Below are 27,007 nucleotides of genomic sequence, written 5' to 3'. Positions count from 1 at the left end.
TGCAAACAAATAGTAAAGTCCTCAGGGCATGCTATATTTTGCTTCTAGGTGAAAAGCTATGCTCAGAAATGAAGAGCTCAGCACCAAGCTCACACCTAATTCCCAGAAGGACTGGCACAGTAAAGTCCCTTGTCTGTCTCTGTGGTTCAGCCCCACAAGGCCACACATCCTGGCAATACGTGTCCCAAACACAGCAGACAGCACATCCTTTGGATCATTCAGGGGGCTGTCAAGAGAAACACACTCAAATCCCTGATGCTTATTCAGCCCATTTCTCAGAGCAGGACCATCCAGCCCCTGGATACCCAGAGGTGAGTCACTGGCAACGCAAATAAAAACTTAGCAGAGTCACATATTTCAGACTTGTCTCTTTCATGCTTTCGGTGGGCCACTGAGCAAACAGTCAGTCAGAGTGGGCTTCACCTTCTCTGATTTCAACTGCCTGAAAGTTAAATGCCTATTGCTAACACAAGGAGAGACACTTGCAAGGAATAATGTAATCCATGCTTTTCAGACACACATCTTAGGTCAGACAGTCTGGAGGAGTCCCTCTTAGGGATTTGGTATATGTCTGTTCAGCAGTACAGTGCAATCCATGGTCTCCTGTACTCCAGGTCACTCCGCTATCAGCCCAGAGAAATCCTGGAGCTCTCTCGTCCTGAACACAGGCTGAGGTTTTCCTGGAGAAACAGCCAGAGCATCCAGAGGGGCAGGAAGAACTCTGGGCTTGCCCTCGGATGTAGATGGATTTCAGGTGAGTAGACATCTGAGGATGAGCAACATGGAGTATACTGCAGTACTACATATTGTAATAGAAACACAGCCTGTATTCATAGCTTAGGTGAGAACCCTTTTAGCCAGACAATTAGGAGGCATAAATCCAGAATTTAATGATACATACTTCAATGATAATTTTAATGGCCCTTATGAAACAACACCAGAATGAAACATGAACAAGTTCTCTCTGTCTTTCAGACTGGATATCAATGTCAAATATATTTTAATGCTAATTACATTTTTCTTATTTATTACAGTAGATTTTGTACAAATATGGGACTAGATTTGAAATAACTGTATAAAAATAAATACTATTTTCATTTAAATTTCACTTAAATGAAAGAGATGAATTTTAAAATCAGGTCATATTTTGTCAAACTTTTCTCTTTTTTCCTCAACTAAAATTGGCCAGGTGAGCAATTGAAAGAAGCTTCTTTCCCATTCTGTTTTACTCTCCTCTAAAGATAAGGTCTTAACTGGGGTTACTTTTCAGAGCAATGATACGAAATTATGCTCAAACTAGAAGTAAGCACAAGCTGCCTTCAACTACTTACCATGGTATAGCACAGTAGCATTTAACATTTCACTGTTGAGATATCTTTTAGCAGCACTTCGTTTGCCATGATTAAGTATTCAACACTGGGCTACCCTGATGTTTTGGAGAGTCTGCACAAAAGGAATAGTATTTTGCATATAATGTTTTTACTGAGCATATAGGTGGACTAGATGAAGGCTAGGTTATTAACCAAGTGCACTTATTCTCCAGCTGTCACAGGTGTCTTTTGAATAGTCTCAAATTCCTGCAGGATTTATGAGCTTATGCATGGAGCTACCTACATAAAATGAAATAGAGGAGAGAGGACAGGCACACCATCAAAAAGCATTATTTTCACCTAGAAATTCTTGCTAAAAAATGCTACTGGAATGGCTATAATGTTGCGAAACAGGTATTTAACTAACCTGCTTTGTTTTATAAGCATGTAGGATAAAACTAATGGATGTCTGACATAAAAGAAACATTGAAATATACGCTGAAAAACAGTGTATTTCAAGCAAATTTAAAAAAAAAAAACCTTCTGGAATTGTCTTCTCTGATCCAAATTTATCTTAGTAAAACAAGTTAGGACTTTCATGGCCCCTTAGAGAGCTGAAGCATTTGTGGAACTCCGTAATCCAGCCAATTTCATAGGTACGGTGAGTTCTTCATCTCAGATAACCTCCATATCAGTGTCAACCAAAACACTTTCCTAGCAGACTTTTACCTAACAAAACCTTTAGGAATTTCATTCCAGGTAAGTCAATGAATGAGTTTTTTAGTTACTACTGGTGTTTGCCTTTTGAGGAAGACTGGGCAGTGAGGAGAGACTCTCTTCCTTATTTCTGCCCTTTTCTTGATTATTTGGGGGGCTGGTGACACCTTTGGGCTGTATGGTCTCCTCCAGAGACACCTAGCCATTAATGAATAGAAGTGCCACTTTGCCTTGGGGAAAAAAAAAAAAAAAAGGAAAAGAATCATTTTGACAAAGTGCCTAGGAGATTCAGTCAGAAGTGATAGTTGTAGCTATGTGGAAATCCTGGATAAATACAAATTTCTGCTGCATGGATTGACTCTACAGTATCTGCCCAGAGAGCTCAACACTTTTTGGATTTGTTGCTTATATCCACTGTCTTTGCAGGACATTCTGCACACATACCTGGATCACAGTGTTACTGTGCTTGACACATAGGTGTAAAACCTCTCTTATTAGCAATAATCATTGTGTGCATGCTACATGGCACATACACACACAGCCTTGCCCAGGAGAAATAAAGAAGCCTAGCAGCTATGGGAATGAGCCCTTTAGAAAATACTGACTTTGAAACAATCAGATAAGAATATATTTGGTTCTAGAGCTTAAGAAAATAAACAAAATAGGTTTATCTACTGCCACTGAAGTTTTAAGACAACATTTTCCCTTCTGGGGATGCAAGCAGGAAGCAGTGCTGTAGTCCAGCACCTGGACTGGCCCCGATATCAGTTTATCCCTTGGAACCTTTGTCTGGCAGATGCTGTATGAAAAAATATAGCTTTGTACCATCTACCTCCAGCACATGCTGCTGTGGGTTCAGTGGAGTGGTTCTGATTTACCGTGTCTGGCCAGTGAACAGTACACTGAGCTCTGCAGCCAGGCAAGAAGCACGAGAGACAGGAACCTGGTGAGGCAGATCATTCTCAACAATAGACTCTAATGCAGAATGAAGTGGCAGAAACAGTACATTATGGACATTATCATCATTATCTCTTGCTACCTCTAATAGGTTCTTACATCATTTTGCTCATTTTTATAGCTTGCTGGCTCAGAAGCGACATTCTTTGTAATTCGCTGGAAGAAATGCTTTGAAATGAAGAAATTATTTCAGCTCCCCTTGTTGTAACCACCCACAGAATGGATGAAATAAGGATGTGACTGCTGGAGTAGATCAACCCTTTCTTGCATAATTCAAACTAAGAAATTTCTAAAGTGTGGTATTGTTTACACACAAAGGGATAAACTAATATTCCTTTTACATTTCCTTTTACAATTTTTTTCTGTTGATTAAAAAAATAACAGGAGAAAACCAGGGAAAGCACGGTCCTCATGAAGCTGCAAGGAGGGATTCTGCAGGAAAAAAACCTCAGAAGGCTATGTAAAATGGTTACACAAATTCCTGAACTACTATCTGAAGGATTTTCCCAGAAGATAACTGATAGTCTGCCTCTTTCAAACTGCCTTAGGATGTGAAACAGAATGACACCTCATTATAGAAATGTCATAAATTGTTCCAGCATTTTTATCATCTGAATATGAAAGCTCTTCTATGAGATGTCTAACAACAGGTTAGCCATCTGTGTTATGATAGAAACCCCTCTGGAAATACAAAATAATTTAAAATCACCACTATCCCGTGGTTGTGCCAAGAGCCTGCATGGGGGCAGCTCTGGAGAGAAGGTAATATGTGCTACTTTCTACCTCCTTCTTCAGTTTACTCTTTTTGCCATGTATTTGCTGACACAAGCAGTGCCCTGGGTTTCTGCATGATCTGCAGGGGTGCACATCCCAAGGAGGGGCTCAGGGAAAGCAGGGAGATCCCAGCTTGGGGATAGAGGGAATGGAGGGAAAGGGGTATTGTAAAGCACAGGTGAGGGAAAGCAGAAGCACTGGGGTTGCAGAGTGGGAGCCAGGCTAGAAGGAATATAAGAGCAGAGAGGCATTGGGTGTGTGGTCTTGGGGGAGGAAAGCCAAGTCTGGAAACCTGGAGAAAACACAGGAGCTCAGTGGGAAAGCAGGATTCTGCATGAAGTGTCTGAGAGGTAGGAGGTCTGAGATGAAAGAGAAGGAATCTGCTATGCATACAGGAAAAAGCAAGGATACTGCCACCAGCAACACTCTGCCATGCAAAATAAAACAAAATTTAGCTACTGAGTGTCATTACTCAAAGAGGCAGTTTCAGGTGTCACATCCACTGAAGTCTCACACTGTTCTGTCTTTATTAACCTGCCCACGCTTATTTCTTTTTATACCCCAGTCATACTGGTATTTCTGAGCATTCTGTTGGACCTGTCCTTACTATACTCAATAAGTATTCTTCAAAAGGATTATTTGCTCTATTGTGGCACAAGAAACAGCTCACTGAGGAATGCAGCTGAGTTTTCTGCCTCATTTGCTCTGTATTCTTTTCTAGACTGCATCACTCTCTTATTTTCTTTTTTTAAGTACAGCCAACTCCTTACAGTCTCTCTTCCTTAGCAATTTTTTTTGTGCTGTTTATTACTGACAGTGCTCTTTGCTATGTCCCTCCGGTCTTGCTTTAAAGCTGGGCTGGGCCAGTCTTGTTCCAGATGTTCTAGCTGAGGTCCTGGGTGACGTGACAGACAGTAGTCACACATGCCCTGAAATACCATATACATACATGTACATGCGTTCAGTGTTCGGTTTTGGTAGGATCTTATATCATCTGTATGTTTAATTATGCCTCTTAGACAAGTACAAAGACTTGGAATTGAGTTTGGGATTATCCTCATCTGCTGTGGGTGCTTGGTCTAATCTTAGACAGGCTGCCAAGAAACCTCTATTCTCAACACAGTCAACATAAACTTTATCTGTAGGAAGTTCTGTTTTGCTGCAGACATAGAAACCTTGCACGTAGTCCTTATCACAAAGCTTTTGTTAGCACTGTGTGTAAACTGAACCCCAGCCATCAGAGGTCAGAAGCATGAGGTCCAAAGCCTTGAATTTTCTTTGGTTGGTTGGTTTGGGGAAGAAAAATATATTATGTTGTGTGGGTTCATGTTGTTTTCTGCTATTTGTTGGAATGGTCAGAGCGCCAACCTTCTTCATGCTTTCTATATATTTATCAAGAGATAACATCCTGCTAAACAGTGCTCCTTTTATTCTGGGGTTCCTGTATGCAATGAAACAAAAGCTGCAAGGAAGCACAGATATATCTGCCAAAGAGTTTTCTTCTTCAAGTTCTGGAAAAGTTGTATTTGATGAACAAATATAGATTTGATTATTACTTTAGAACCTTTTACTTCATTTGAGAGCTGTAAGTTTAAGTAAGAATGTATATAGGATCAGTAGTTGACTCTTTTTTTTTGCAGGTTTTGTGAAAAGAGGCAGTCGAAAACTCATCTTTTCCATTTCAGGTCTCCCTATTAAAGTGGATATTGAAAATTTGGTTTTATGTCTTGTTATTGACAATACACTAAGGCCACACACTATTTTTAGTTTGCTCATGAATACCACAAAACCAGTAGAAGCACATTTTTAAACTGGTGGCTTCTCACAGCACTGGATTTCTCTTTTAACACTGGAATGAATTTCTAATGAAAGGGAGGCACTTATGCAGTTGCTAGACAAGAGCTCACACTTCTAAAAAGCAATGGACCTGTGTCCATAGATTCCTTCCAGATGCCAGTAAATGCATCAGTTCATGCGTATTTTTCTTGGAGTTACTGATATACTATGTTTCATAAATGAAAATATCTATAAATCCTGTTTGTAAATCAATCAGGTATCATTTTCAGCCTCAATAGTGATACAATGTGATAGATAAAATACCTTGCCGAACCAATTCCTTGATCACAGCTGACTGTCCTGGACAATGCTGTGAGGAGCAAGAAAACAAAGCATTCCCATTTCATAGTAATGCTATGGTTCTTTAATGACAGTGAAGGTTGTTGCTGAGAATCCTCTTTATAACACTGACTTCATACAGCTTTATCTTAGAATATGTTTTTCAAGTCACGATTATCTAATCATGCATTCATTCAACATGAACTTTGTATTCACACGAAAAGATATAATATATTCAGTTTTAAATAAAACGTGGAACTGAAACCATGTACTTTACTTCTGCTTGCAATGCCAGAATACACAGCCATGCTAGCTTTTCAGAGGAAGCACAAATTAAAAATGCATATTATGAAATGCATTTCATGTGAACAAATGTCAAAATGGCACAGTTTCGCCACTTGACTAAGCTAAAGAATTAATTTAATATATTAAAATGAAACTACATAAATTGCAAAAGAGAAAATATTGGCAGAGTAGCAAATTCATATTATTATGAATTATTATGAATCCTACAGAGATTGCCTAAAAATGAACGATTCTATATTCTTGTTTTTCTGCTTCAACTTACCATCCATCCCCCTCACAGTGAAATCACTTTTAGTTTAAGAAAGATATACTGGGGTGGCAGATATAGTTCACACAAGCCTATGGGTGAGCTGTAATGCAGAGTTGTTAAATCTTGGGAGCAACACTGCACATTACAACCTCTGCATCACACAGCCCAGTGCCGAGACTGCAGGGATGCTGCAGGGTGAGAGCACACCAAAGGTACAGCCCTCTTTAAAAGCCCTTCACAGCACTTCACTAATACAAATTACAGTGAGACAGAAAAGAAAAGATAACATAGATTACCCTGTGCCACATTAACAAAATTTGCTACAGCCTTTTTTTAAAGGGTAAGCAGAATCTGAAATCTGCCATGCTTTTAAAAAATGAGAAAGGGCTAAGGCATCTGCACACATACAGCAGGTAGCTAATTTCAGTCTTTTTCCCAACATATATTTGGGAAAAACTAACATAAGTATTAATGGCAGAATCCCCATTTTGGAAGCTTTTTCCACCACAACAAAGTGTGTAATGACACTGCCTCATGGACGCTAAATGCCCATAGGGCATGTGAAGAAGCTAGAGAAAATAGTTCATGTAGGAAAGCACACTGAGTTTAGCAGTTGTTTTCCTGACTCTGGATCCCATTCAACCCATTAAGTAACGGCATAAATGGTTAAATAACAGCACCCTCAGATGCTCAGCTTGATCTGGGGTGACCCAGAACAAGCTATCTAGCCAATGGCCATTTATGCCTTCCTCCTGATCTGCTTACTGAATTTTTTTCCCCCACTGATAAAGGCAGTTAAGCATTATTTTTCATGCACCTGCTTTGGGGACTCGCACAGCTCTGTAACCAGTTCAGCTACATAGGGGTAAGGCTATAAGAAACTTGGGTTTCATAGTTTAAATTTTTTAAGCATTCATTGGGGTCAGGTGAGATCAGATCTCATCCTAAGAGAGAATGAGAGTGAACAATGGTAAGACTGAACAAGATATGAGTATTGAGGAAGAATAGACTTCGTCCTTACAAAGAGGAAATGATAGAGACAGAAATTGCTTTCTGCTGGAAAAAAAAATGTACTGCATATGCAAAGCTGGAAGATGCCTAGGGGAAAAGACAAAGTTGATATCAGTGTGAGTGGCATCTTGGGGAAAACCCCAGCTGACAGAAGGAGGCTGCATCGAGGGAAGAATGCTGGGAACTACTAGACGACTGACTGGCACATATGTGCTTTCTGGTGATTAAAATAAGCCATTTAAAAACAGACCTGCCTGAAAAGCAAAAAAGTAAATTACATTATACTGGATGGAACAGCTACCAGATGGTCCAGTTACCAGCAGCTACTAGATTTTGTTTTTGTTTTTTAAATACACACATGCACTCACACGAGCAAACGCTCATGGGCCAAACTGGACTGTAAAAGCCATCTGGCACTGCCTGTGTAAGTTTACTACACTGTGAAACCTCATTCTCTCTGACATTATTTGTGGTTAGAAGACTAATTCCAGTTTCAGCCAGGCAACTAGAGTGCAATCTGGAGCACAAGAATCACAGGGTAACAGAAACAAAGAGGGAGCCATAGGGTGGATTTTCAGCTGTGAAGAAGCAACATCCAAAAAGAAAATTAACTTCATTCTCTCCGTTCCTAAAATTAGTATGGATGGCAAAGAGAAAAATTCCTCCATTCTTTGCTATAAATCAAATACTGTAAAACACACATTTTTTTTTTTTACATGGCAGAGCTCCACAATCCTTTTCTAAATAGAATTTGTATTTTTTCAGTCTTCTCCAACTTCTGTCCATTAGGACATCACAGTATTAGATGAGTTTCTATTCTCTATTCATTCATCTATACTTCCAGTTCAATTCCATTTCCCTGCTCTGGCATATTAAGGGATCTATGATCAACTCCAGGTATATCTTGAAAGTAAAGAAGAAGCATCTGCCACCATGCACAAATGACATTTATATGTCATCACAAAGCATTTATAAAATATGCTTATAGCACTCATATTAACATCTCCTATGCACCTTTTTCCTAACTTTTAAGGAAGCTGCTTAACAATTAGTATTTCTAAAGAATTTCATTCTGGTAGTAACTAGAAACTATTTTATAAAACAATCAAGGAAATAAGAAAAAGGTGAACACGTACCTATCGGTGCACTAGAGACAATATCCTTGCCCTGAGATCTAATCTGGCAAATAACTCAAACAGTCTGAATTCAGCTGAGTTTTTTTAAATACTCACCTTGTCTATAATTGTTTTTTGTTGCAAAGAAGGAAAAAGAAACAAAATGCAAACAACAAATTTCCATTCTACAAATATGCACAGAGTATATATAGCTAGTATAGAGCTATATAGTTTTCTACCATATTAAAAGCTACATCTGCATCATATGTGTTATAGGTACGTGTTCCCTCCCAGCTGAGGATGTAAACACCAGTGCTTTAATACCAGTGCTAGACCAATGTCCAGAGCCCAAACTGAGGTTCAACACACAGCAAAAATACAGCCCAAATGCTTGGCCCATGTTTACCTTCCAGTCCCCAAAATTCATTTACAAAGCTGTGAATTGTGTGAACATTTAAAAAACAGAGCATCCTAACAAAGCTCAAAGCCCTGCAACCAACGGCCAAGCTACTAACACTGCCATATGGTCCACCTGTGAGGGCAGAGAGGCTCAGGTTTATTGAATTCACCTGTATAGACTTGCCCTTGCTGTACTCCACAAATAAAATTCAAATAACCTAAATAGTGGCTGAGCACATTTAAGCAGGCACTGGATGTAGTTCAGTTTGTTTCCAATATTCTGAGATGGTAGTTTAGAATTAGGAGGTTATAAAATTTATGAGTCTTCAATATAACAAGAAAAATGCTTGTGAACCTTCAAGCTCCCCCCTGTAAGGCTACTAACTCTTTGCAAGCAATTCAACCCAAAATCTTCCTAGGGGAGTAGAAGGTCAGATTAAATGTTATAAAAGGCCAATTATCACTATATAACTGATTCTTAAATTAATTCAAGTTACAGAAAATGCTTTGGTCACAAAAGATGACACCTGCAATGCTTCTTAGCCATTTTCTCCTCAGAAACACTCTAGAAAAGTCAAGCAAATAACTAATGTGAAAGCTAGGATAGCTCACTGGGATTTCCATAATCCCCTTTCCTCTCCTTCCCATCCTAAAAGCATTGTTTTCATGCTTGGAAACATCTGCTGAGGAGGCTGATCTACAGAGCTTCAAACTAATTCTCTGCAGAGGTCAGGGTGAGCTCAGTCCCACATCTGATTATTGTCTATATTTTAGAACTCAGATATCAGCTATATGTAACAAACTAACTTTAAAAAGCAGAAATATCAATATTTTGATTACAGCAATTTGATTATAATCAGGCTGTAGGTATTTCATTTTACAGCAGTGGAAATACTAAGCTTTCATTATGATAATTCTGTGGCATTTAGAGAGATCCATTCCCCAAGGACCTGTGAATCTCTTCACCAAATGTTAGAGCAGGCCTCTGAACTCTAAAACCTGAAACCCACTAAGTCTTCACATGTACTTATGATGCCTTTAATGGAATTTCACTGATGGAGGATAGCTCTTCAAAACTTCTTGTGGTAGGACCAGAAGATGACAAAGGTATTTTTTGCTTTAACTCCTGACAAGCTGTATACAAAAATGTTCATGAGTCAGACTGGAATTTCTCAGCCCTCTTTGAGTCCCACCACAAAAAAAGTGGGCTGGAGGTCTCATTTCTTCAACTTGTAATAATTCCTCACCTTTAAAAAATTCAGTTTGCAGCAGATTAGGTGTATTTTAATGATTTCTGGTTAATTTGTGCTCATTTTCTGATCACACAAACTAAGAGACATCCTTTGTATTTTTAAGTTTTTGACAAAATTAATCTTTGGGGTTCACTGATAGACACAACTGCTAAGTCCTAGAAGATGAAACCTGAGCACATTTTCCCAAGGAGGACATAATCAGATGTGCCATAGCACAGAAGCTCTGTTCCCATGGTCCTGGAAACCTTGGTTACTCAATAAATTACCTCCTTTTTAAAAGCAACTGCTCCCACTAAAAGAAAATACATACACCCACAGTTAACCTACCCTTCTGCAGCCACCAGCCTCTTCTACTTGCAGCTACATGCATTTTCTGGAGGGAAAATAAAGAGTTAAAAGAGAAACAGCCTAATCTCCACTCACACATTTGTCAACTTCCCCAAAATAGCTGCAGAATTTAAGCATAGTATGCCATTTTCTTTCCTGACAGGTTAATCCGTTTATTATTCATCCATTTAATGAAAATACCATGTTTCCATGCTAAGAACAAAACAAAACCTCCGACAACACTGGTTCTCTTTAAATCATATTAATAATCTTGCACAATTTGATTTGTCCCAGAATTCAGCTTCCTTTTTTAACTCAAAGTTAGAAGCAGGAAACCTATTTCTTCAGATTTCATATTGCTGCCTCTAGCCACATTTATGGAATGTTTTCTGCAAAAATTATCAGCATTTCATTACCTGCTTCTGCAACAGCCATGTATCTACTGTGAAAAGGTCACCCAAAAGTCAATGAACCTCATGCTTAGCCAAGCTGCTCTTCTCCAGTGGGACAGAAATTTTCATGAAACTCTGCAAGGCTCATCTTGCAAAGTTTCCTAAATACACTTTAAAAAAAGAATAGTTAGTAAGTCATGCAGCAAATCTGTCTCCTTTTCACAGGCAACTGGGTCCATTAAGATTTCTACAAAAACATGGGGCTTGAGTTCTCAATGGCATTACTTCTAAAGGGAAGCTGCAGCAGCATTTTGAACCAGTCACAGAACTATTATGACCATGTAGCTATACAGAACAATCATACTCCTTTTCAGGATTTAATTCTTCTGCAGGATTCCATCTTACCTGGAAGCACCATTTTTAATACACAAATGTGGGTTTTTTACAGATTAATCATATTAGAAAACTGGATTCATGATCCATTCAGGTAGTATTCCTAGATCTTTCTCTCCCTCAGGCATTTCCTCATGATAACTGCTTCAGGTACAGTAAACTTGAATAATATTTCATTTTGAACTAATGAATGTCATCTCCTTTTACTCCAGCCCTCATTTCCATCCTGTATCCCAGCCTGTTCCTGTATGAACAGTGTTGTTCAACCAGCCAACCAGCATGGCTGTTTCAAAGAAAGCATTAATGAAGGGAAGAAATAGAAATGGCCCTATGAACAATATTCATAGGTACTTCTTTCTCCAGCACTGATAACTGTTGCCATGGTCTCTGCCTTCCAGTTCTTTCAGGTAGTCTCTCTCTCCAGTAGCTTCCACTTCAAGACCATACCAAAAGTTTGCTTTTATCAAGGGGTGATGTGAAAGAAGTCCAGCACAATGTATTCTCTGTGAATCTTTTTTATTATACTCCACTTGTTTTCTTAGGTCCCAATACCAGAGAAAAACCTGTGGCCATTTATTGCACATTTAGTTGGAGCTCACAAAACTCTGAAACATCTTTGTGGAGCCTGACACTCCTGTTTCAAATGTGAAACACTGTTGTAACCTAGATTTTGAATCCAATCTACTGCATAGACAGAATATGTGCCTGAACATATGGGAAAAAAAGATGATGACAGGATGATGAGGAGGATGACAATGATGATTATTAAATTTTTTTGAAGACAATTTCTTGTCTGAGGATGACATTTAAAGAGAAAATACAAAATTAAGATAAAAAAATAAAGCATAAAATTAAAGGCAGTTGTTTTGGGATAATTCTGCTTTGCATTACAGGCAAATTTCTCCAATAGGAAGAGAGAAGTTTTGTATTTTAATCTCAGAGGAAATGAATACAGCACTAAATGTCTGTAAGCAACTACAAATAGAACAAGACTTGAGTTTAAGGACTGTTAACTCACCTGAATGCAAATTCTTCTAGACTCTGTGGAGTCTGGATTTCATTTAATGATAACCAGAGCTCCTAGTTCAAGTAAACTGTGATTTCCACCTGCATCAACCACTCTGTTCAAACAATGTCATTTGCAAAAGAGACTATGTTGTCTAATGCTCTCAGCGCATACTTAGGAGCTGGTATTTTCCAGATAGATGAAGTTATGGAATTGAACAACAGGTATGTTCTGATAAAAAGCCAGAATAGCAGCAAAGCAAAAACGTAATAGAACTAGGTAGGTAGGTAGGTAGGTAGATAGATAGATAGATATTATTTTTTAGGGGAGGATGAGGGAGAAAGCCGAAGTAAGTTTGCAGAAGCTGTAAAAGCTTCTGGTAACCACTAGAGAAAGATGAGGCAAATCCAGAATATCTAAAGGTCAAGGAATCCATGGTGTTTCTCATTGACACAGGGATGGCAACCTTGTCTATTATATGTCCTCTCAGTGCACCTCTCAGTTATTGGTTATTCTTGGATCTGAATTAGAAAAAAAAAACAACAAACAATAACAACCAAAAAAAAAAAAATACACCACCAAACAAACCACACCACACCTTTCTCTATCCTGTCTGAAATGTCCAGATTTCAGCCTAGTACTAAACAATAAATGATTTTGGAGTGGATAAATTATTCCTTCTCCAGCTGCATTACCAAATCCCAATCTCAGCTTTCATGGAGGCCTCCCTGGGGCTTCAGCCAGGGTCACCTATTTGGTTTTCCCAACAGGATAACAGCTCACAGAACAACTGAAGGTTAAGTGCTGTCTGAAGCACAACTTGGAAATGACTTGCAAACGTCTTGAGACCAGGACTCGAAGAGGCAGAGCAGGGCTTGGCCAGGTTCAAGGCTTGAGGCATTGCAGAGGTCTATCTGCATGATCACAATAACTCAGCCTGGGAGGGACCTCCAGCAGGCTCCAGACCAACCTCCTTATCAAAGCTGGGTCAGCTGTGAGATCAGACCAGGTTGCTCAGGAATTTAGCTACTTGGGTCCTGAAAACTTTTGAAGACAGAGACTGTAGAACCTCTCTAGCCAAAATGTGTACTTAAAACTTCTGTTGTTCAAGTGCTGCCTCAGAACAGCAGTTGTGCCAGGGCTGAATATCCCACTGGTTTTAAGTCAGCAACCCTTCCTACTTATCTGTCTTGACAGGAGTCATCACCATGGCATCCAAGCACCTGAAACAACTACCTAAGGAACAATACCTTATTGCAAGGTAGCTCCCAGCACAGCTGTGAGAACTCAAGGACAGCACGATACCCAGTGCATTTGCAGGCTGCCAAGGGCTAACAGGATGCTCTCATTTCTCTCTAAACAAGGGTGACCCCGCTCCCGCATGAAACCTCCAGCTGTCTGCCTGTGGTGAAAGCCAGCAGCGCCTCCCAGGCTGCCAGCAGATGCTCATTCATCTTCACAAGCAGCACAGAGGTACACCCAAGTGTAGGTGGAGCAATGAGGCAGGTCATAATAAAAGCAGGTGAGTTTCTTTAAAAAAGCAGTCTCTTTGAGAAGTACACTAGAAAATTTAATGACCTGCACCTTTTCCTTATCTGGTGCTGTAACTGCAAACTGCATAATGCTTTCACCATACATCTTCAATTGAACAAAAATAATGTTTCACACTCTCGTTTTGACAGAATGAGTCTGTACAGGTTAATTTGTTCAGGTGGACTGCATGCCCTCAGCATAATTTTTTAACTGTAACTTAATTTCCTAATAATCCTCATCAAATTTCCACAAGCTGCCAGAATTCAGAAGGTATTTAAATAGCAAATTCTAGGTATTAATAGACAAGAGCAAATGGCAGTTAAACAAAGAAAAACTTATTTTTTCTTGACACTTCCAATAGACAAGCAATCACAGTACTTCAGTTTGCTTATGCATCTCAGACAGAAAGGCTCGGATCAAAATACCTGTTGTGAAAAGAATTATACAAGTGTCTTGCAGTTTCAAAGAGAAATTCAAATATTCCACAAAGCTAAGGGAAAAAAAAAAAAAAAAAAAAAAAAAGTGTTCATTCATTTTCATATTAAACTATGACCGCTGTAACATTTTGGTATGCAAAAGAGGTCTCAGAATGGGGCAGGGAGAGGGAATGTCAGTACTGAAAGAACCTTAGAGCTGCTTTGCAACACTGCACTTACACAGCACAGAGCTCAAGGGCTTGCTGACCTTGGGTACAGTTACTGGCCAGTCGTTCCACAAGGAAAAGACATTACATTGCTTGGTCCTAATAAGTGAGGCAAACAGTTAACAACAGGCACAGAAAATACCTGCTTCTCTTTTACTCATCCCATTACCTGTTTACAAGATTAATTTAAAATATTAATAAGTAACATTAAGTCTGGATGTCTGAACATGAAGTTTATGAGGTCTGATTCCTGGCATATTAATTAATGTCTGTGGTTCACAGTAAAAGATATGATACACACAACTCGATTTATACGGCTGAGTTTTGAATTGTGGGAGTTTCTGTCTGTAATTGAGAGCTGGGAATGGGAAAGGAAAAACTATGACTTATAAAGGAGGCTTTCTTAGTTCCTTTAGAAATACTTTGATGGCTAAGTAAACGTTCAAGTGTTAAGAGAGATTTGGAACGAGATCTCGCCCCGCTGCCAGTCAGAACGAGCGACGCAGAGCAGAGGCAGCTCTTTGAACACTGAGTTGGTGCTGTGGGGGCACAACTTTCCAAAGTTCGCACAGAAAGTAGAGATTGCCACCTCCTGGCCGAACGCGGGGCAGCGCCGGGGACTCGCAGGGATGTGCAGGCTCGGCCGAAATTATGTGTGAGGACCTTATAAACGCCTCAACCACAGAGGTAAGCTTCAAACCAGAGCTCTTAAATACCAAAGCTGATCACTGATGGATAATCCGAAGGACATCAAGCTACATCAGAGCCGTGCCTCATACTTTAACAGGCAGTATTATGTTATGCTGCTAATTCCTTTCCATACTGTCAAGAGATAATAAATACTCAAGGAAATACTTGCGTTGTTTTCTTCCTGAAACAAAACAGTCTATTCCAACAAGATATGCATTGTACACACTACCAGAAACATGTAAAAATATAAAATCTAAAATATAAATTTTGGTGTTCTCTTTCCTTTCTAATTTTCCTTCCCTCCCCCCCGATTTTGGATTTTTTCATTCATAGTTGAATTGAAAGCAAAATGTCACATTTTTCCAACCTGAAAACGCAGCGTGATGTGCTCAGGGCCAATTGCAAGAGGCCACTGGACAGCGTCCCCGGCCTCATTTGGCTCTGAGAACACAGTCAAACCACACAAAGAAAGTTAAAGCACATCTAGAGAGACATTACTTTCGTATTGCCCCAAAAGACCTTGTGTGGACTAACACCATGTCATCAACACCCACCCCCTGCATTAAACCACAGTGCGGGAACCATGCTGAACTCCCAACTGCCCTAAGGATCCTTCCCTCTCTTCCACAACTCAGGAGCAGCTGGAGCTCAGCCCTGCAGGAAGGCTCTGGGGCCAAGAGCAGCTCAGAGTGAGGCAGCAGTGTGCCCGGGCCCCCCGAGGGCAAACCCCACCCTGGGTGCCTCAAACACAGCACAAGCAGCGGGTCACAGCAGGTGACTGTCCTGCTGTGCTCAGCGCTGGGGTGGCCTCAGCGGCAGCGCCTCGGGCTCTGCCATTTAAGAGGATGGTCAGGTCTCTGAATGCATCCAGAGGAGGGTGACAAAGCTGCTGAAAGGGCTGGAAGGAATGTCCTGTGAGGGGTGGCTGAGGACTCTTCCTCTAGTTTGGAGAAAAGGACACTGAGGGGCAACCTCATTGCTCTCTGCAGCTTCCTGAGGAGGGGAGATGGGAAGGGAGATGCTGATCCACCTGGGGATCCAGTGAGAGGACATGTGGGAATGACTCCAAGGGGAGGTTCACACTGGACATTAGCCAGCATTTCTTTACCAAGAGAGTGACCGAACACTGGAACAGGCTTCCCAGAGTGGTGGTCAATGCCAGAAGCCTGTCAGGGTTCAAATGGCCTTAGGATAGTGCCCTAAACATGTTTAAAAACTTTTGTTCAGCCCTGAACTGGTAAGACATTTGGAGAACAGTTTTTTTGTTGGTCCCTTCCAAGTGTAGTATTCCATTCTAGTCTAGTCTATTCTGTTCAAAAATGTATATTAAACAAACCCAGGAGTTCCCAAATTGTAAGAAAATAATTTATTATTGTGAAAAAAATGTTGCTGCAATAATGCTCAAAGTGAAAAGAATTTTTTTCTCTACTGCAGGCACAAGCATATATACTGAACCTGCTAGCAGTCTCTCACTGCTAACTTCACGACTTCTAAGCAAGTTCCTTATTTTGTTAGTACATTATTTCATACAGGTACATATTGGCCATTCACTCAACTATTCTCTTGCACCCTTCCTGCTCTCCCTCCTCACGAACAGACTTATCACCCACTAAAGAAGCTGTGGATATTTGTCTCAGAGTTCTCATTTTGCAGCAAATGGCATACAAATTCCAAACGGGCTATTATCTGTGTTCTTGATGAGGGCCTAAGAATTCTGCCCGCTTCAGACTTTTGCCAAAATCCATAAGCCACACACCAACAAACAAAGTGATTTGTTGTAAAGGTGAATTAGGGCTGAGGAAAGTTGGATGAGCTCAGTGCATTACTGCCTATCTCTTCTTACAGAGAATGTGGGAACACTTTCCTCAACAAGAAATTTAAGTTTGCTGGAATTTGGAAGGAATGTGCCCCTTTGTATAAACGTTGGAGAGCTTCTTTCACTAAAGACAAGGTTCAAATATACATAGCTATGGAGTTACACAGGTGAGAAAAACCTAAGAGAACTGTCATCCTGCAAAAAGATCTGGAGACCATTGTTACAGACTGGAAGAAATGGAATTATATGGTCCTCGTTTGGGAAATAAAGACACTAGATTGAAAAAAAAAAATCAACAGAACTAAGCCTGTACATTGTCAGAAGAAATAAATATTGGCAATAAATAAACCTGCAAATACTTTTGGTAGAGACAAAAGGATGCCTGAACTGTTTAAAGTTTGTTACTTTATGTCAAACTGCAGGAACTGTGAAAAGAGGGTTAAATGAGAAAGCACAAGAAAATAAACAATTGGAAAGTTTTAATGAGTTTTGCAGTTCTTTAAAAAACATGAAAGACCGCTGGAGATTTACAAATGAACAAAGGCAAGATAGAAAAGGAAATCAGGTGCATGTTAGCGGAGATAAGAGCAGCATGCAGCCAAATAGCAAATACTTAACGAAAATTTTCACCTCATTATGTTTAAAGCTCCAAGACAAACTTTGCTCTTTTACACTATCACAATATGAAGGCTAAAAGTAAAATTGTGCTTTGAGACTTTAAATAGATCACGACTCCCTAGCATTTTTAATTAAGATGCTTCTGTTTATACAAATGTGTGTTTGGGGAGCTCATATGAAGAATAGAATAAGCCTAGATGAATATACAGAATAATTTTGGTATCCATAATTTAAGTTTCCTTTGTGTGCCCAGGAGCAAAAGGACCCAAAAATGCATAAAATTAATATTATTAAATTACCACAGTCCTTGTTCATTTAATACACTATTTGCATTTTCCTAGCTTGCTCATATGCTAGTGCAAATAGCCATCTTAAATAGCATTGCAAGTACACAGAGTGGTATCTCAACAGAATGTAATTGTGAGAAGCAAATTCTAGCTTTAAAAAGGTGTGGGGGGAGAGAGAGAAAAAGAAGATGGAGGGAGAAGGGAAGGGAAGGGACGGGAAGGGAGGGGAAGGGAAGGGAAGGGAAGGGAAGGGAAGGGAAGGGAAGGGAAGGGAAGGGAAGGGAAGGGAAGGGAAGGGAAGGGAAGGGAAGGGAAGGGAAGGGAAGGGAAGGGAAGGGAAGGGAAGGGAAGGGAAGGGAAGGGAAGGGAAGGGAAGGGAAGGGAAGGGAAGGGAAGGGAAGGGAAGGGAAGGGAAGGGAAGGGAAGGGAAGGGAAGGGAAGGGAAGGGAAGGAAAGGAAAGGAAAGGAAAGGAAAGGAAAGGAAAGGAAAGGAAAGGAAAGGAAAGGAAAGGAAAGGAAAGGAAAGGAAAGGAAAGGAAAGGAAAGGAAAGGAAAGGAAAGGAAAGGAAAGGAAAGGAAAGGAAAGGAAAGGAAAGGAAAGTTGGTCCAATGAAATTCTTACCAGGCTCTCTGCGATTTTTTGACAGGATGAGAATCTGAGATTAGCTTTATAGAGGAAACAGATATTGGAGGCCCGTCCTTCCCTAATCACTTTGCCTGGTTTAACAGCAGAGGAGTAATCTATAATATACAATCCCAGGAGAATCTAGAAATACTTTCACCTGTCCCAGAGTTTTGGATTACCTGTCTAATAAATTATTTTAATCCTTCCCTCAGGCAAAGTGAGAAATTTCACATATGGCGAATCTGTCCTTCCCTCCTCTGCTATATAAAGGTAAAATTCCATTCTGATTTACATGCAGTACTCAACCACCACAACTAATGAAACCGTGTCAGGAAAAGTCAAGGCACAATCTAGTGCTACAGATGTTTTTCAGGAATGGTAGATTTCACAAAGTTTTACTATTACCAGCTTTTATTGAGTTCTGAAAGTTCATGTATCTTTCTCTTGACTTCCTTTCTCTCTCGAGATACTTTATTGCAGGCTTGTAAAGAAAGTTCTGTTATGCTGATAGAATTTTAGTTTATGGGGAGTGATCAAATTTTTTATTATCTTGTCTCTTCGGACTCTCACCTTTTCGGAGGTAAATCACAAAATTGGCTAAAACAAGCAAGTACAGAAGGACATTTTAAATAGAAAAAAAATTCCAAATTTTGTCAGGGAGATCTTTGTATTAGTTCTTAAATAAAACTGATATTAACAATCACTCTGCAATCAAAGTTGAAAAAAATACCTTCCAAGCTCGTATCAGGAGAGGCAGAAAACCAGGAGGTAGAGAGTTGTTCTATCCATATGAATAGGCAAATTTTGGGGCAATCTAACAGACTGATTTGGAGGAAGCAGTCCTGAGAAGCTCCTTTCCTCTTTAGCTTTCTCAATGGCTACACAGCTTCATGTTCTCACTCCTTTTTACTTTAGAAATCAAGAAAGGAAGACTAAAATATAATGTGTCTAATGTGGGCAATTTCTCATTCTGTCTCCATGGAAGAAGAGTTGGAAGCCAGTGCTTTTGTCCTCAATGGGAAGAAGTAAATACAATCAAAACTCTGGAAAATTTCAGACTGTTTTCTCACAAGAGAAATCAAACAGTCCTGGGAAAGGAATTCAGACTTATGGAGAGTCAAATAAACAAATTTTCATCTATTCTCAACACCCTGAATGAGAAAACTGTCACCGCTTTAGATCATTTCCTTTGATGCCAGCAGCCCTGACAGGACTAGAATATTTTGTTTTCAGTGATAAACACTGCAAAACATCCCACTGCATGTATCACCTGAGGGTAGCAGGGCAGTCTGAGGTCTAACAAGAGTTGTGCTCATTTCCCAGGTTAGACAGCTCAGCTACCAGCCTCTGAATCTGACACATTTTCAGCAAGCCAAAAACCACCTTGTCCCCCTGCAGCATGCAGAAGCATTCCCTCCCCTCTACCAAAGCACCTACATTTCTAGCTACAAATTAAATCCACTGAAGTGCTACGCTGCTCTCTTAAGAATTCCTTAAACTTAAACTAAACAAGCTCTATGACATGAACAAAGCCAGTCAAGTGATGATCACTAACACGCAGCAACAATGATGAGACAAAATATATAAAGGACCTGTTTGTTATACCCAAGGCACAGAAGCTGCACACAGAGCAGTCCTGCTCTCTCCTCTCAGAAGGGGCTGCAGCCAAGCCCACCGGATCCAGCAGCCATCCTTCCTCCTTCCAGCAAGTATATCTTTAAAACAGGAAAAAAAGGCTTTTGCAGAGTCGTCTTCTTCCATTACAGCCTCACTAGCTCCTTTTTACTGAGCACAATTGTGTTTTTACTAATCCCATTGCAGAAGCAAACATGACACTTCTCCATTTCAGGAAGGTTTAAAACCTTGCTAAGAGCAAAAAAAAGCAAAACCCCCAAGACATTAATGAGAATAAATTTTAAAAACGCTCTCTTCCTACTGTAGGATCAAAACAGGGACGTGTGAATGTTGGGGCTTAGCATGGTAATACCATTAATACTTTTTCTTGACTTTCCATTCTCCTCTGGTAAAACAAATTAAATAGAAAACCTTGCATTTCTCACACTCCCCAGCATGAGTCTGGGATTGTTTCCCCTTGTCTGACTCCTATATCAGTTCCTATTCAGAAAGCAGCTGGTCTCTGAATAGATTCAGAGCTGGTTATCTCCACACACAATATATCATAGTCGATCCAGGCTTCAATTATTTTTTTTCCCCAGGAAACAATTATTTCACTATTTGTCAGTCTTTCTCCAACCCCTGCCCCATAACTTTTGAAACGGTTGGCCAATTTTAATGAAATCTGGCAAAAAAGCACAAATCTTAAAGACATTAAATTCATATCGTCTTTGTGCAAATCAATAGGTAAGGAGGAAAGATTTTGAGCAAGCATTATTATTTCTGCTGTTTCACTGAAGATTTTTTCCCTCACATTTTCCACATTCTTCAGAGCAAGTCCCAAGGGCTGTCCTTGAAGTGCAATAGCATGGGGTAGGAATAGCAATACTCCTCTGGGTAGATAGTATATCTCAACTCCCTGTTCAGACATCTGAATTGACAGTGGTGGCAGCCTCAAGTGGGCAGCACACCCCTCTCTGCCCCGTTGAGAGAGACAGGCAGTGCTGCCAGGCACCCTGCTGGGGTCTGCAGCGGGATCTGCAGCAATGGGGGCACCTTGACTGCACCTGAGCCATTGCCTCAATTCACAGCCAGACCCGGCAGGGTGCGATTTCACCTACAACACCTTCACACCAGCCCCTCCCACATAGCCCCACCTTACCAGTGCCTTCCGCAGCGTTGTCTCACTGCTCAGCAGCACCAGGAACCAAGCTTGGGAGGTCAAGGCAACAAAATGGCCCATCTCCTTCCTGCCCTCCACCCCACCTCTCCTAAACGAATGCAATTGAAATGTGACTCATCATTCCTATTCCTCCAGACCTTTGGGAGCCCCAACACAAGAGAACAAGACAAAAGCCTAAATTATTATTTTTTATTTTTGTTATTTTCCTAAATAACACTTTAAAAAATTTCCACAGAAAATACTATTTTTGCACTAGATACAATAACTCATTTTTACTTGAGGATTACAACCAAGGTTGCAGAAATGATGGCATGAGCAATTTTGAGCACCCTATTATTTAGTAGCAAAGTCCTACTTTGATCCATCTCCCTGCTGACTTCAATGGAACTACACTAGGTATAAATTAAAGCAAAATTCAGTCCATCAGCTCTACTTTAAGCTTCATGCATTCCATTTAAGCAATGCCTCCACCTTGATTTCACCTTGCTGTAGTCAGCAAAGAATGCTGATATAAAAGGTGCCATGCTTTTGTGTATCCATTCACTCTGCTTTCATGTTTGAGCTGTACCATTTTACCTTAACATTAAAATTATATTTAGGCAAAAGTGAAAAAGTGTAGAAAGAGTGTTTAATCTCTTGTGCTCTCTTGGGAGCACAAGCTTCCATTAAGTTTTCTCTGTCTTCCTGTATACAAATAGAAGAAACATGTATTTTCCAGTCAAAAACAAATACCAAAGTAAAAAACTCTATTAAAGGCAGCACAGTAACTCATTCTAACATTTTTCACCAGAATGGAGAAATAAAGTGGTATTTCTTCAGCATGAAGGAACCTACATTTCAAAAAAAAAAAAAAAAAAAAAAAAAAAAAAAAAAAAAAAAAAAAGATATACTGAGATCATCAATCAGATTTGCAGGAATTAGATGTCCAACTCTCTAGATGCCAACAACAATCCCAACAATATTACATCCATTAGTCATTGTTTGTTTATGAAGAGGTAACAAAGCGGTAGCGTGCCTGTCCCTTCTCTCATTACCATGAAAGGGAACCGCACAAACGTTGTATCACCAGGAACAGCCATGGTCACATAGACGGGCTTTCCTCTCACAGGCAGGTCAAGGCTCCATCTGCCCTTGAAGAGCCCTTTCTTGGTTACAACAACAACAACAACAACAACAACAAAAAACAAAACAAAACAAAACAAACAAATCAAGTAACAGTGTGTATTAAAGTTATTTGTGATAGCAATCTTTTTTTGCTTTCAAATGTCACCCTCTAAACAGGCTCTATTCATCTCACAAAACTTGAAGTCTCTGGGCATCCAGAAACTCAGTTTCTTGGCCTTGACATTGACATAAAATAAAACACAAAAATAAATTTAAAAAATAAAATAAAATAAAAAGAAGAGCCATAGCTGTACCTTCAAAATAATGTACTTTAAAAGCAGTATGTGTGAGTTTGGTGTCACACTGAAGTTCTACAATTGGAAAAAATAATCCTAACCTTTCAGATAAAGTTATACTCAGATCTGTAACTTTAAATGCTTCTACCATGTTAAGCTACATAAAATTGTTTAATGTCTTTGCATACTGATAAAAAAAGTATTAAAAACTGCAGGTTGATAAAATGCAACTTAGAAGACTTCACAACTTATTCTCAAACTTTAATAAGACAATCTTCCCAGCAACTAGTTATATTAGCTACTGAACATGGAAATTTTAGTATATTTACAAAGTACTTCACTCTATCTATTTAACTGGCCAGTTTGAGAAGCCACCAAATATCTGTCTCTACTGAACTTAATAATCACTGACAACAGTAATCTGCTCAGCTCCAGTGGGAGAACCAGGGTGTCACAGTAGTTTTAGTTTTGCTCAAGGAATCTCTTTAGAAGTGACCAAAAAGTTTTAGAGGTGTCAGTGCAAGGTCATGACAGCCTGCCCTAAATAAAAGCTTTCCTTTCATCACTTTAAAATGTGTTGTCTAGCCCCTGTTTTAATTTCTGCACTTGCCAAAGGATTGCCTGTGGGAAACACTTAGGACAGGCAGCCTCCCATTGAAGCAAAATACATTCTCTGTTCTACTTAAGCCACCAAGCTTCACATTTTACACAGGGCCTACTTACCACCCAAATAAAAAATATAAATACATGTATATACCTGTTCAAACAAATAAAAACATGATCGGCACCTAGAAGGAGACATGGTTACAAAGCCAGAAAGAGTACTTCAAGCAGATACTATTAAACAATATACAAATGTTCTTATTTACATACAAAAAAAAAAAAATAGATGACAGAATCATATCCTCCATTCATGGCAGTCCAGTAACATTTTATCCACTGCAACTATTCCCATGTAAGGATATGGACATCACTCCAGTCACATCTCAGCTGAAGGTACAGTCTGTGCCTTGGCTACATTTCAGTCCTGCAACTCCAGCATTTCATGCTGCAGCTTAGCCGAAGCCACATATGCTGTTATTGATGAAGCATTAAAACCTCAGCAGTGCTGGCACCATTCCTCTGCTTGTCCAAAACAGAGTGGACTAGATTGTGATTACTAGTGCTGCTCCTAGGCATAATAATTTTGCCTTTTTTAGAAAAATCCCATTACAATAAGCACGAGAAAATCTGAGGCTTTTTCTAACTAGAGACAATCATAAAGTATACTGTTTATGCACAAGAGAAACAAAAATGAAATACACATCAGGCAGTGCATATTCATACAACAAATCAATTCAGCATCCACAGTTCTGGCATTTTTAATAAATAACATACCAATAAACTACACAGTAAAAGATAAAAAAACTCAGAGAATGGAGCCACAGCAGTAACACAGATGGTGCAAAGCACAGACGTGTTACCACATATGTAGAGGAAGAAATGAGCAATTCATCCAGGACAGATCTCTTGTTAGTGTTGGGCAGCTTTAGAGCTTTTGCTATCCAAGAATCTGCTCAGGCATTTCAGTTATTCCTGGTGATAAGTCTTTATTTTTACTGGAAAACTCAAAATGTTACTAAAGAGCCCCCCTTTATGTGTACCCTTGTCTGTAAAAGACTACAGTGGTTAAAGAGGAATATCACCTTTGTAAGCTAAATACTGACAGCATTACCTTATCTTTGGACAGCACAGAATTTTACAACGGAGTTCATCACAGAGGAGAGGCTTCTCCTATCACTACCAAACTTCTTCAGATTAATCCTTCACTCCCATTCAAAGTGAAGGACTTTTACCTTTTTACTTTCTTAATCCAGCTGCCACCTGGATTTCAGGTATTTCATAAATTCAGGTTCATTATCAGCATACACAGCACAAAGTTTCTGAGGAAAAAACTACACAAAGAAAATGTTTCACTGAAAAATAAAACCCAGAAAACATCAACTAACTTGCCAAGTTCAGTTACCACTTTCATCAATTATGGTATGAACTGATCTTAAGAGAGTTTAAGTCTGTGAACACTCATAGAATCAGTCGGGCATGTTGGCCACTCCAAATTTGATGCAACATTGTCTAAAAAAGAAAGAGTGGGCTATTGCCCGTGCTTTATTTTTACTTATGCTACTACAAGTAACAGCATTTCCAAATCCATGCCATTTATGCTCCCCAGTTAGTCCAAAATGAGACAAAATCCGAGACAAAAATAGGTTAATCTGAAATCACAAGTTCCATGGCTTGCTGATCTGACAGCAGTGGCTGAAAAGGGCCTGCCCAGCCTTAGAGTCATTCTCATATTCAGGGACAGAACTCAAACCTAGAGCTAGGAAAAAACACCTTCCCAGTCCCCAGTAGCCCACAGAGCAGGCACATTTAGAGTGACAAGCACCTTTCCTGAATTTTCGTGACCTCTACATTCATGTACTTGTCCAGCCTCCTGCAGCCAGGTACTTTTTGTTCCCACAGTATCATATATATCTCCTGTTTGTCTCATATCTTAGTATTTCTTCAGCAATTTAAGTATAGCCTGAAGTTCAGGAACTGCAGCTGGCACTAAGAAGTATCTGTTATGTACATTATTTAGAAGATACTCGGAAACTTGCTGAGACTTCTTGTACTAAATGTTAAAGGTATTTTAAAGTTAGACTGTCCTGAAAGACAATGCAAAAGCAACTAGAGTCATAACCAGTTTCTAAACACATAAAGCAGGGACTAGAGGTTAACCTGTATTATACAGCACCAGGTCCATATGCCTCAAACAGCTCCAGGGATGGTGACGCCACCTGTGGTCACTGGGCAACCCACTGCAATGCCTGACCACTCGAATAGCGAAAACATGTTTTCTAATATCTAATCTGAACCTTCCTTGCCTCAGCACGCTGGGCAGTGGTGACCGCACCCCTGACACATGAAAAAAACCCCAGTAAACAAGGTAACCAGGAAACAAGAACTGGGCTGAAAATATTTCTTTTGTAAGAACACATGAGAATGCAGTGATAGCTAAAAGTGGCAAGACTAAATTCAGGTAATTAAAGTATCATCTCCCAGCCGCCTCCTCCAGTGGTGAGGCGGCAGCGGCCCCTGAGGCGGCACGGGGCGGGAGGAGAGGCAGCGCCCGTTATCAGCCAGGAACAGAACCGGGCGTCACGAGCCGCGGGCGGGCGCGATCCCGACCCCGTTCCGCCGCCGGTGACCCCGCGCGGCCCCGCCCCGCGCCGGCCCCGGCCCGCCCCGCGCCTCAGGGAGGAAGCGCGCGGCGCCGCCCGCACCGTGATGGCGGCGGGCGCAGGAAGGGGCGGGCCGCAGGGCGGGGCCGCGGGTCGCAGCCGGGAGGGCAGTAGCGGCGCGGTGCGGCCGGGAGAGGGGCGCGTCCGCGGTGCCCGCAGCGCCCAGCGGAGGCCGCGCGGCGCGGGGGGCCGTGGGCGCGGCGGGCGGGGGCCGAGCGCCGCCGCGGCCGCTCCTCTCCCCCCTCGGCCCGGCGGGTTGGGGCCGCGCCGACCCGGGAGCCTCGAGCGGCTCCACCCCCTCTGCCCCCGTGCAGGGCCCGCGGCGGCTGCGCGCGGCCCCGCCAGTGCTCGTCCCGCGCCGATGGCGCCGCTCTCGGCGGCGGCGCCTCCGCCTCCCCCCGCGCCGCGCGCCGCTTCCTCCCGCCGTCCCCTTCCGCTTCCGGGGTCAGCGCCGCCGCTGCTCGCTGAGCAGCCCCGTCCCGGGGCCCGGCCGGCACCGCCGGCAGCAGGGCGCCGCCCCGCCGCCCCCATGGCCACCAACCCCCAGCCCCCGCCTCCTCCGCCGCCGCCCCCTCAGCAGCCGCCGCCGCTCCCGGGGGCCGGGGCCGGCGCGGGGGGCGGCGCGGCCGAGCCCGAGCTGGTCTCCATGATCGTTAACCACCTCAAGAGCCAGGGGCTCTTCGACCAGTTCCGCCGCGACTGCTTGGCCGACGTGGACACCAAGGTGCGGGCGGGCGGGACCGGCGGCTCGGGGGGGATCCCAGCGGCCCGGGCTCTGGCGGGTCGGGGACGGGCCGGCCCCGGGGCAGCGCTTGGCGGTGCGGAGCGGCCGCAGGGCCCGCGCGGGGCTCCGGCTCCGCTCGCGGCCGCGGAGGCGATGCCGGAGCCCCGCGTTCGGCGGGGAGCGCGGGCTGGCCGGCCGTGCCTGCACGGTCATACACACCCGCTTCCCGCTGCGTCTGGGGGGCAGCGTTTGACGCGCTGCTATCGCCGCAGGGCAGCGGCCGAGC

General features: G+C 41.6%; 1 protein-coding gene and 1 long non-coding RNA gene across 4 annotated transcripts in view; one reads left to right on the top strand and one right to left on the bottom strand.

The window, feature by feature from the left end:
• The window catches only part of LOC136360212 (uncharacterized), a 39,217-nt gene extending 13,275 nt beyond the window's left edge, over positions 1-25,942 (bottom strand). Inside the window, exon 1 of the long non-coding RNA XR_010743433.1 lies at positions 25,495-25,942. This is a non-coding gene — a long non-coding RNA (uncharacterized lncRNA). The remainder of the gene's footprint in view (positions 1-25,494) is intronic.
• Positions 25,943-26,375: 433 nt separating this feature from the next.
• The window catches only part of BOD1L1 (biorientation of chromosomes in cell division 1 like 1), a 36,872-nt gene continuing 36,240 nt past the window's right edge, over positions 26,376-27,007 (top strand). Inside the window, exon 1 of one of the 3 annotated variants that reach the window (XR_010743432.1) lies at positions 26,376-26,721. Coding sequence is in view for 2 of the 3 variants with exons in the window: in XM_066317272.1 (XP_066173369.1) it covers positions 26,527-26,721 (195 nt within the window). In the remaining variant the exon portion in view is untranslated. The remainder of the gene's footprint in view (positions 26,722-27,007) is intronic. The other 2 variants (XM_066317272.1, XM_066317273.1) reach the window with 2 other exon arrangements.

Source organism: Sylvia atricapilla, chromosome 4 (genome assembly GCF_009819655.1).
Source record: "Sylvia atricapilla isolate bSylAtr1 chromosome 4, bSylAtr1.pri, whole genome shotgun sequence".
Lineage (NCBI taxonomy): Eukaryota > Metazoa > Chordata > Aves > Passeriformes > Sylviidae > Sylvia > Sylvia atricapilla.
The sequence above is the reverse complement of the archived record's forward strand: the minus strand, read 5'-3'. Positions and strand labels throughout refer to the sequence as shown.